The 12,426-nt window shown below is 40.7% G+C and overlaps 1 protein-coding gene across 3 annotated transcripts in view; it reads left to right on the top strand.

Annotated features, from left to right (window-relative positions):
* The window catches only part of LOC101466889 (protocadherin-1), a 230,540-nt gene that overhangs the window by 115,034 nt on the left and 103,080 nt on the right, over positions 1-12,426 (top strand). For all 3 annotated transcript variants that reach the window (XM_004552048.4, XM_004552049.6, XM_004552050.6), the window contains exon 4: positions 688-907. In XM_004552048.4, coding sequence (XP_004552105.1) covers positions 688-907 — 220 coding nt within the window. The remainder of the gene's footprint in view (positions 1-687; positions 908-12,426) is intronic.

Here is a 12,426-nt window from a genome sequence, read left to right as displayed (position 1 = left end):
AAGTCTCATGTTCCTTAACTACATCTACCCTGTTGAACTTATTATGGGAAATAAATATTTAAATAAAAACAAGCTGCTGATTATTTCACATTTTACTTGTGAGCAACGGCACATTTAAATCTTACAAATATAGTTATTTGGCTTATATCGTGATAGATATCGTTATCGCCTGAAATGAAAAAAACATATCGTGATATGAAAAAATCTCATATCGCCCAGCTCTAGGAGCAGCCTACAGCAGCACAGAACAGAAAAGACAGATATGAAAAAGTTCATATCTGTTAAAACCTTTATTGGCTACGGCTGCTGAATTTATGTGACGTTACTGAGTGCAATAAACTGGAAACACTTTAATCTCATCAATTGTTCTTTGTTAAAAGGCCGGTTTAGCTTAACGCTAAAGCATTTGCAGATAACATCGCTGAGAAGAGATGATTCAAAGATTTAAAATGTGATGAGATGAAAGTTGACAAGTGTGAGGTGCAGAATCAAAGTAGAACCTGAAGTGAGAATAGAGCAAATGACTGTTTTAAGGTTATTTTTACAGTCCAGCTTCTATTTGATGTCTCTAATCATTTAAGCTGCATCAGATCAAACGGATAAACAACACTAACTTGAAGTGATTCACCTTAAATGTTTCAGAAACGAAACTAACCCTGTCGCTTTCCCTATGTCATCCAATCACAGCTGCCCCACCGTCGAGTGACCTTCTCTACGGCCAATCAGGCGCAGGATCTGCAGGACGCATCCCAGCACAGCTATTACGACAGCGGCTTGGAGGAGTCGGAGACCCCCAGCTCCAAGTCATCATCGGGGCCGCGGATCGGGCCTCTGGCTCTGCCGGAGGACCACTACGAGCGGACCACACCTGACGGCAGCATTGGCGAGATGGAGCACCCGGAGAACGGTAAGACCAGGTGGAGTTTCCCCTCCCTCTACTCCTCTTTTCACCTCCTCCATCCATCCATCAACCCATAGGGAAGCAGAGGCACATTTGCACACACACATATATATATATACATACACACACACACAGGCGCACGACTAAAAGCATATCAGCACCGCTGGGTTTCACACATATTATAACTGTTTTCATTACACACACCTCCCTTGCCCTGTATGTCAAAACGCGGCATGTCAGCAGGAATGTTAACGGCGAATATATTTAATCAAATTCCCACAATTCCCTGCGCTGCGCATACCTTCGTTAAAGAGGTGTGTGACCTCACAGCAGCACAACACAATCAATATGCAACATAATCAAGTCCCACGGCTTAACGAATTAACATCCCAATTATGTAAATCATACCGAGTCCAACCCTCTATCAGCTGCATTTATAGATCCGCAGAGGGAGGCTAACAGGGAATAGCTAACACAATATTCTGCGCTCTGACTTCACTAGTTAGCATTTTGTCAACCTGTCATCATGTTAGCATGTTGATTTTTCTTTCTATATACATATATGTCGTCCCTTGTTTATCTTTTACAGAAAACCAGCTCTGAATATCTTCATAGTCCTCACAGGTTGTGTATCAGTCTGAGCCTGTTAGCTGTAGACTGTTTACTGAAGCTAACGATGTTAGCGTTCCTCCAGCTGAACACGATGTGCTGTAGTGTTTTTATCGTAACTTGTAAAGCACGATGAAATATTTAAAGTGATAAATAAGGGGATCATACTATTCTACATAATGGTAAGCATATTACATCATCACAAAATCAAATAACATCAGGTATGAAAAGTAACGCTGGATGGATTATGTTAACTTGTAATATGCTAACAGCTAAACGTAAACTTGGCACATTGTGACCCACATTATTACCACAGCATCACTGTGTTGACTGTAAGATTTGTACCTTTGACATAGAAACTCTAAACAGAGCTATAAAAATAACTTGATAATACAGACAGGTAGAAACAAACGAAGCAGCATTTATATGTTGTCTCAACTGATCTACTTCCACACTTACACTCATTATTTTTAGTGCACGAGTATGTTCCCATAACCGAGTGCAACTACACAGAGTGCTTTTTGTGACGGAGAACTCTGAACCATCAAAGCGCCACCAGAGTGTGAAGCACTTACCTAGCATGGTCACATCTTAGTTGTGTGGGAGACAGGGAGGGAGGATGTATCATCAACACCTGCTGTTATTCTACTGTTAGCTAGCTAAAAATTGCAGATTTAGCACCGTGCATGTGTTAAACTGTTGCTAAATTCAGTATTACAACTTCCAAGCGTTATAGAAATAGCAGCAGCTTTCACGTCAGTCACAGTCCTCCACAGCAAATTCAGGTAAGTGCATGACTTGACAGTAGTTGGTGTAATGTGTTGTAACTTTCAGGTCTGAAAAATGAAGGCAATTTCTGTGCCGTGGCCATCAGGGGATGGTATCTGTGTTTGCAAAAAGACTTCCAGTCCATAGACCAGTTTGAGGGGTGTATGAGTCCTCGGCCCTGACCTTATTAGATACTTTCTTGTCTTTACTTTTCCTCATTTCGGATCATATTTAATAAAACAATTAGTCCATTTAAAAATTTTGATAATTCCATGTCCCAGAATTGAGGATTACCCAAGCTATGCATGTTCAATATGGAACTCATGCTCATTGGCTTTATGCATAATCCAATGGGTGGGATCACAGTGGTCCATCCAAACATCAACTCTTGAAGCAGTTAGTTAAGGCGCTACCTTGATACTGATGACTGTAAACAGACTTGATGTGCCCTGTTAGCACTAAATGCTAAATAGTTCACAATATTAGCCTCTTTTAGCTTGTATTACCATGATGTTAGCACATTGACTCATCTCAGATTTATATATAAATCAAGTTTGTATGTGGGTACTAATATTTCTGTTCAAGGAAACCTGAGAGTTTTTCTTTTTCAAAATGTTCTAATTTATTTAATTATTTGACTTGTAAACCATCATAAATTCAAATGATGTATATTTTACGTGTACCAGTGATGTTAGCTTTAGCTGTAGCCGCTCATTATGGCAGTTGTGAAAAAATTCAGCACGACTTTCTGAACATACTGAATGAGTCTTTTATGCTTTAACTGTGTTATAATCCAGCAACAAGCAGTGGCATTGCTTATAACATGGCAGCTAGCCATAGTAGGCATTAAAAATCAACACAATTCTTAATCATTCCTCCTGCACCTATTAGAGCACCGCACTTCGCCGTGTTTGATACATGCCGAAGGACAAATTACCGGTCAGATGCAGGCCAAAGCGATAAATGGTGAGCAGAAAAAGTAAAGGAGGATGGAAAAAGTGACTTCATGTTTGGATGAGCTGATTCTGACTTCACCTGCAGGCTGGGGGTGATCATTCTCATTAGCTCTGTACAATACTGTATTTTGGGTGCAGCTACTTTAGTATGGCCATAAAACAAGTCAATTACATAAAATTATGCACATTTACTATCCACAGCCCTGTGTTTCTACTGTGTATTGGAAAAATCTCATTTAGGTTCAATAACATAAACCAATCCATGCATTAAAAAATAGAAAGATTCAAGGAAAAAAAACTTGTTTATCCATATGAAGTAAAAAAAATGCCAAAAGATTAAATAGAATAACAGCATTCTGAGGCTTTCCTGAGAAATGATTACACATCTTTGCTGCTGAGAATCTAATTCCCATCTGATTTTTGCTCCGTGCTTCAGTCCTATATTTCACTGAGATCATTATACACAGTAACTGTTGGTTTTTAGTGTTTAAAGCCCAGTTTCCCTCAGGTATAAATAAAGTGCTTCATTTTATAGACCCAAATTATTCATTAGTCACACATTTAAACACACCACCATCTTTTTTTTAAACTTATGTCACCGTTCATTGTTCTGCTCGGGCTCTCAATGCCTCGTTAACACTTGTGCCAATTAAGCTAACTCAGGTGAAATGTTTGAAACTGGCAAGGAATAAAAAGCGGGGGGAGAGAGAGAGGAGGGGGGGGAGTGAGGTTCAGTTTAAATGCCATCCCCGTCTGCTTTTGTGAGGGCGAGAAGACCAACTCTGGCTCTTTCTCTCTCTCCACCCACAGGTCGTACATATACCATCTGTAAACACAATTATTCACAGCTGCTTGCACGCCCACAGGCTACTGCCACCCAGTGTGTGTGTATGTGTATGTGTGTGTGTGTGTGTGTGTGTGTGTGTGTGTGTGTGTGTGTGTGTGTGTGAGAGAGAGAGATAGCGATAGAGAGCAGGAGAGTGTGTAAGTGGCTCTGTATCTGCTCGTACACAGAGGAATGAGGTCAGGGCGATGTTGTGTGTGAGTTGCAGTGTGCGAGGGGATGATGGTGTTGTACAATCTTCCACTTTGATGGTCAAACATGTTTTAGCTGCAGGTATTTTCCTGAGGAAGTGTGTCTGAGTGTGTGCGCTGCTCTAGCAGAGAGGCCAACAGATTACAGAGGATTAACACACCACTACAGATATACTTTACTCTCGCTCTGTTTCTCTCAGCCCGATTCTAAAACTTCAGCCTCCGTTGCTACGATAAGCCGAGCTCCATACTGATCATTTATTTGAACAAAATCCTTCTTTTTTCTTATCTTTCCATCTGTGAGTAGATCATCCCCTCGCTCGGCTTTGTCCAGCAAATCTCCGTTCAAAATTCCAGCGATTTTTGTCTGCGGGAATTAGCGCACCACAGATTCAAAACGCAGACTCTGTATATCATATGCAGCTGGACGTAATTAAGGTTCAACATTAAATAGATAATTAGGCAATAATTAGACCAACTGGCAGCACGTAGCACGTGTTTTCCAGATTATGTTTTTTAGGAAGTGACTGAGCATTGGTGCCGGGCCGTACACTTTGTTCTGTGTCCTTAGCAGGCTGTTTTGATGTGTCCTTCTGTTTTCCTGCAGACTCTATCGATCAGTCAGCTGTGTGGCTGATTGCTGATCTCAAGTGCTTCAGACAGATTGATGGAAAGCTGGAGGAAACGACTGTCTGCTCTCAAACATGTTTTCTTTTCAGCGTTTTGTATCATTTGATTACAGTTCTTTTACCCTTGTTAGTTAACTGTCTCTTGTGCTTATACAAATACATTGCTCTTATAGCAGATTACAGAAACATCAAACATATCCTCTGTCTATATGGAACTAGTTGAATTCAAACATGGATTCTGCATAGAAGCATCGCTCCACAGCACATAGTAAAGAGTGGCTCTTACATCACGCATGGCCACGATGGCTCTGAGGGATTGCAGCCTGTCCTTAATGCATCTTGGTTCCTTTTCCTCTTGTCTTTGTAGATGGATTATCCACATATAGTAATATAATCTGGACTTAATCCGCATATAAACTGGATACTCATGACATATGACACTGTTCATCCAGGACTGGGCTCACAGTAGACCATCTGTTCCCTGTGAGCTGTGGTCATTCTGCACCAGAGTGTTAACCTCTAACATCCCAGAAGTCACCGGTGACACATCATGTTCAAGTATGTCTTTGATAAAGCACAGTAAACATGGGTCAGTAACAGTTCACTGAACTTGGGAGGCAGAGCCTTCAGCCTCTTCTGTGGAACCAGCTCCCAGTTTGGATTTGGGAAACAGACACAATCTCTGCTTTTAAGATTAGGCTTTAAACTTTCCTTTTTGATAAAGCATATAGTTAGGGCTGGACCAGGTGACCCTCAATCTGCAGTAGCTTTACTCTGATTACCATGATGTACCTTCACTCACCTTTTTAACTGTATTTGTTTATTCACATTTAATTATTAGTTATTATTAATCTCTGGCTGTATTTGACATAAACGTCTTCCTTCTCTCTCCCCAACCGGTTACGACAGATGGCTGCTCCTCCCTGAGCCTGGTTCTGCTGGAGGTTTCTTCCTGTTAAAAGGGGGGTTTTCCTTCCCACTGTTGCCAAATGCTTGCTCATAGGGTGTTGTTTGGGTTTCCTCTGTATTATTTTAGGGTCTTTACCTTGCAGTATAAATCACCATGAGGCAACAGTTGCTTTATACACGCTCAGTACGTTTCACTGTTTTTATCTGCATTTTTTTCCATTTGTCATCAAATTGGAAAAAGAAAAAACATCTATCTCTTGGTTTCTCTGCTTATCTGATTTAAAACACATACAGAGCTCTTTTTTTAATGTAGTTGAATTACTTTAAACATCATTGATTTTTCTCGATGAGCATGTAAATGGCAATTGAAAAAAAGTAAAAAAAAAACCCCAAAAGCACCAAGAGGCAAACTTGACAGAATACTGCCTGAAGTCTTTTAAAAGCGTTGCAGGACAATGATAAAAATAATTTTAGACTCGTTATCACCACAAGCAATAAGTAAGCAAGTACCTCATCCTATCACACTTGCCCTGCCTCTTGCCTGCTGTGACCAAACGGCCCCACAGACAACACAAACATGCTTTCAAACAGACTGTGGTTTGTTCTGCAGAGCTGAGAGCAGAAACACCGCCCGATGTGGTGAGATCTCAATCATTTCAGTCCTCCTCTTCCTCTTTAATCCCGCTCTCCATCCTGTAAATGGTCAGATAATGGACGTTAATTCCATCAGGCCGTCTTTGCTCTGCTAATGCACCCACTTCCTATGTGTGATGGACGAATGGAAAGAGGAGAAAAAGCAAACTGAGTGAACAGCAGAGGGGAAGGGAAGAGGGTGCAGTTTGTGGGATTTGAATGGATGTGTGTGTTTGTGGTGAGAAGTGGAGAGCGAGAGAGAGAGCGGAGGTAAGAGATAAAAAGGTGGAGATAAAGGAAAGAAAGGCATTAAAAAAAAGCTGGGAAGAAAAGTACAAAGTGAGAGCGAGACGGAGAGAGAGAGGAATCTGCTGCCTGACACTGATATTGCCGGATAAAAAGTGATTTATGAAGTGTGTGTGTGGTGCATTCATCTCTCTAGATGAAACCACATGCAAACATTCTGTATTTGGGTACACACACACACACACACACACACACACACACACACACACACACACACACACACACACACACACACACTCTCTCTTTCTCTCTCTCAACCTCTTTAGCTGCTGATTGCATCAGTCTGAGAGCTGTAGTAATCGCTGCACAACACACACTCACACACGAGAGAGAGAGCGAATGTTAGCGAGGTTTTCTATCTTGGCTCTTAATCAGCCACCAGTTTGATTTCCAGATAAAACAGTGAAAACACAGAAAATGTTCAGTATGCAGGGTGACTTCAGCTGCTCCGCTCCACTTCTGTTAACACACGTGTTATGCGTTAGATCAGTCTGAGCTCACGGGGAGAGATCATTTCTATACAAATATGGGAATCTCTTCATGGGATGTGGGCACAAAGCACCGACACGCGGTGTGCACCAGCGTGTTTAGCCGAGTTAAACATGCCAAAGTCTGCTCAAGCTTCGTTTATTATTTCAATTCCAGTAATATATGCAAACCTGAACAGATTGGTGAGTAATCTGCAGAAGTGTTTGCAAACTGTTGCTGTGTCCTCTTCCATTTTTTGTGAGTGAACACACACAGAAATAACTTAAAACCAGATAATAAAAGTCAGATCTTGACGTTTGGCTGTTTGCAACTGTTAACTGGTTGCAGAGTGCATCTTAGATCAGATGACACTTTAAAGTCACTCTGATAAAAGGGTAAAAAGGACAACACAGTCTTGTAAACCTCTGTGGACGATTTGTGCATCTTACACCAAATCCAACTTTGATAAACCTAAACTGTGTGCTCCTGCAGCGCTGATACTGTAAGTAAATAAGCGTTTTTAAATGTGAGAAAAACAAGTGATGATTTAGTTTGGCGTTGACATTAAGTGCTTTACCGTAAATGATAAAACAGACAGAAGAAATTGGAAAACTAATTAGCAAAACACAGAATGCAGAATAAATGAAAATGCAAAGACCGAGTCCTCACAGCGTTACACAACATACAGTATTTGCTGTCAGCATTGGTGTAGCACTGCTTACTAGTCTGTACTTTATTATTTATTTATGAAGCATGTTTTGCAAACAGCGTTTACACCTTTGAAAGTCTTAACAAATCTTTAATGTGAACAAAAAACGCTGATATTACCTGTCAGTTTTAGTTTTGCGTATTCTTCTGTGTACTGAATGGATTTAATGGATTTTCATTCTAAAACAGCTTTAAAAGCAATCACAGAGTGACTAAATGTGATTTGGCAAAAAGAAGAAAGGGGGAAAAAAAGATTCAAGAAAAGTATACTTAATGTAAAATTGATAAAATATTTTGATTTAAAGAAATGGAGGTGAGTAGAAGAGTTCATGTGTTCGCCTTAGTGAAGCTTATCGCCTCCATTTGTCTCCCCCTCCCTCCTCCTGCCCTCCTACAAGAGGCCTCTGCTCTCAGGGATCTTCATTCCCTTCTTTTCTACCCACCACCTCCTCCTCCTCCTCATTCTTCCTCCTCCATCATCTCTCCAGTGGGTAATGATGAGGGGGCCAACAGTCCTCCACAAGTCTGTCAGAAACTCCCAGGACAGAACAGTAGTCTCTGGAAATGCACATTATTTTTAGTTTCTTCTCAAACTTGTGAAGTCTTTATGTCCAAAGGTCCAGAGATTTGCATCAGTACTCAGTGTTCAGCAGCAAAAATAAACTCTTCAGTTTAAGCTCTTTGTGAATATAAAAACGGGGAACTAGGATCACTATTTTGAAACTGACTGTAGGATTAAAGTAAAAGTAAAAAATTATACCGTAAAGAAAATTGCCACAATTAAAAAAAACAAGTACATAAAGTTTAAGAGACCGTTCTACAGGTTTCTTGGAGGTTTGGGTGGGTTTCTTGAGGAGGTGGCAGGATGTTTTGATTAAGGCTCAGAGGTTGAGGGGCTGGAGGGATCATGGTGACTCCATGTTAAAGTTTTAGATTCAAGTGCTCACTAGAGGCGTTTTAGGAGTCATTTAGGATGTCCATGACCCATTAAAGAGGCTTCAAGGTTCAGTCATTGGACTTCTTGGATCACTCGGGAGTTTCTAAGGGTCACTGAGGTGCCATGAGCTGTGTCCTGTTCCTGTTAAACAGTGCTCTCTACTCTCTGTTCTCGTAATGTTGGAAACTCTGGAATTTCCCTTGACAGAAGCACTATAATCCCAGTACCCTTTAACATCATCCTCTGAGAGGTTTACATTTCACCCATAACAGGAGAGAAAGTGATGTAAGTCCCTTCTGCATATCACAAAACCCTGTAAAATACCAAAAAAGGGTACCATTGTTATATATAGTCCAATGAAATGTTGTATCTAACTTTTCAACCAATGTGAAATTATTAATTCCCAAGCTGTGCAGGGATATTTTTAAAGAGATGAATGTTATCCTGATTATTTACATAATAATAAACTAGAAAATATCCATCATACATGCATTCGTGCTGCATTCATTTAGACTTAAAAATGGCTATTGAAGACATAAACTAATCAGGAACTATCAGCAGTACGGCCTTTTTGTGATAGTTTTATATACAAGCCGATGTATTGTTTTAATGACAGCATTGGTCCCCTGCTGGCCATGAAACAGAGTGCAGGATGCAAAATTGCACTGGCTGCACTTTTCAGTCATGGAAGCTGTGTCCATATAGAGTGCATCCATACTGTTAAATAGAGGTTTTAGGACGTAAGTCATTGAATCATGGAGGATGTTCCAGAACTCGTGTTCTGAGGTTTTATGGTGCTGTGGTGGGATTAATAAGAGGAGGCTTGTTTAGGGTTTAAGACATTAAGAATTCATTAAGATGGCTCGGTGGATTAGTGGGGAGGCTACGACAATCCTTCAGGAGGGGGAAAAAAGTTTTTACACAGATCATTGTGTATTTGTAGTGTCGGCGTACGCAACGGCAGCTCATTTACTGTTTTAGCAACTGCTTACTTTGCAAAAAACCCACTTACTGGCTAATCATAGAGATGCTGTTGTATCCACAAACACACAACTTTACTTTCTCTACATGTGCACACTCATTAAAGCATGTAGTGTTACAGCACTCCATACTGAGGAAAGAGACTGCACGTTCAAAGCCTTTCTGCGATGAACACCACGCGCACATGTACAGAGCACATATGCACAGCACACGTGCACACACACACGTGCACATGCACACACAGGCAGATCCAGAGGAGTACATAATGATGTAAGCAGCGGTCCATAGTTTAGAAGTGGGACACTCACTGATGAAACCATGGTCCTGAGGAGGTGTGTGTATTCATGTAGCTTCTTGAGTGCATATCCGTGTGCGTGTGTGTGTTTGTCGGTTTCTAAATGTGTGCGTGTTTGTGTGTGTATATATCTGCTCCTCATTAGCCGGTAGATAAAAGGAGTGTGTGGAGCGATAGAAGAGGTGATCCCTCCCTGTGGAACTATACCTCCCATTCTGTTTCTTGTTTGTATCGCAGAGTGTGTTTTGTGTGTGTGTGTGCGTGTGTGTGTGTTTGTGATGCGATGTCAAGAAGCTTTATAGTAACAGGCAGCATTCGTTGGATGCCCTCTCTTGTCCCCAGGGAGGGAGTAAGGGAGGGAGAGGGGGGTGCGGATTTATTTTTCCAGGTCTGTTGTTTATTTGAGCTTATCTGGGGTGGCCGCTGTACACTACACAAGAAGGTGTGTGTTTATGTGTGTGTGTGTTTCTGAGTGTGTGTTTGTGTTTGGCAGTAGCTGTAAATCGGAGCTGGGCCAGCATTTGACTGATGTACAACAGCAAGGATGCTGAGAGCTGCAGCACACGCACACTGTGTCCATGATTGGATTATTTTGCCGGTGTTGTAGTGAGATATAGATACTGCCTCTTTGTGCGTATGTGCTCCCACCATGTTGACTGAACCAGTACTTTTGTGCCAAATTTGGAACCGCCAGACCTCTTTGTATAGATTTCAGGGGTCGTTGGGAAGTTTTAGGGTTACTTAAAAAGGTTCCAGCTGTGGTTTAAGATGTTTGAGAAGTAACTAAAAAGGTTTTGGTCGTCACTGAAAACACAGCACGAGTTTTAGGCATCATTTTAAAGATTTTAGGGGTCTTTGTGATTTATTTTGGGAGGGGGGTGTAAAGGTTTAGGTCACTGAGAGAATTATAAATCTGGCCTTAATGCTAAAGTATGAAGAATGTTTTAGAGACTTAAAATAGCAGTTTGTGGGGGAAAAATGTTCCTGATATAATTTACGCTGTCAGTAGGAGTTGCTTAAAGGTTGCAGGGCTCATGTGTGTATTAAAATCCTTCAGAGGAGCTTCAGTGAATCACTCAAATGTCTCAGTGTTAACTCAAAATGTAATAAAAAGTCCCAAAGTGTCACAGGTACATTTATCAATAATAAAAAAGTTATTGCTGAAGTGCTTTTAAGGGTCAACGTTACAGATGTGCACATAGTTGCATAGAGGTTCTATAGTCCTGATTTCAACTGTTTTCATAGGAGAAGCAAAGCTCAACAACAACTACATACCTGAGGTCACAGAGAATATCGGCTTTGTGCTGAAGTCTCAGTGACCTTCCAGATATTTCATATATGAATACTAAAGATTGCTGGAAGAGCGGGTTCTGAAAGTCAGCCAGACGCAACTGAAATCTGTCTCTTAAAGTTGTTAAAGGCACTAGAGAGGTCTGACTTATTGTGAATTACAGTTAGCAGAGATGTAAAGCATTTGCTGCTACTTTTAGGGTGATTTAGGTGGTTTTCTATGAAAGAGTTCTTAGTTTGTGTTGTGGTGTGGTTACACAGGTGTAATTTAAACCTTCTTGGAGTTTCAGACGGCACATAAGCTTTTAGGAAGTACAGATCCATGGCAGTTTTAGGTATGCACAGTAAATGAGGCAGACTTTTAAAGGTTACTCATAAGGAACTTGAGATCCTTCAAAAGGTTCCAGGTGTCACTGAGGATGGTTGTTAAGACTGACTTAAGTAGACCCAGTGGATTTACAGTATCTTTTAGGAAGAAGGAGAGAATATTGTTAACAATATCATGGCTGTCACGCCAACGTGCTTCCCTAGGAAGACTTTAAATCAGCACGGTAACATTATTAGCATGCAAATGGAAGAAACAAACATTATATTCAACACTTAGTCTTAGCACATGCAGTTCATAACTACATTAATAACACAGTTATAATGTTTAGGGTCATCTATGGAAGTAGATGACTTTACAGATCTACTGGAAGTAACTTTTCTTAACTACATACAATGCAACTTTTGTTGTATTGCAGGTAGTTAAAGGTTCTGGGGTTAACAGTAACAACTACAGGGTAATTCAGAGTATATTACCAGGTCCTAACTAGATGTTACTGGGACTGGTTTCTGGGACATTGTGGGCATTACCAGTATGACCGAAAGTTCATGTAAGACATAGAGAAGATTAGAGGATTTCAGCAAGTTTCAAATACTTCTAAAGAAGAAGAAGAAGTTACTTGATGACTTATTTAATCAAAGTCAAAACGGTACACAAACACATACATGCATGTCTT

The sequence above is a fragment of the Maylandia zebra genome, linkage group LG2 (genome assembly GCF_041146795.1).
Source record: "Maylandia zebra isolate NMK-2024a linkage group LG2, Mzebra_GT3a, whole genome shotgun sequence".
Taxonomy (NCBI): Eukaryota; Metazoa; Chordata; class Actinopteri; order Cichliformes; family Cichlidae; genus Maylandia; species Maylandia zebra.
This window is presented reverse-complemented; position numbering and strand designations above follow the sequence as displayed.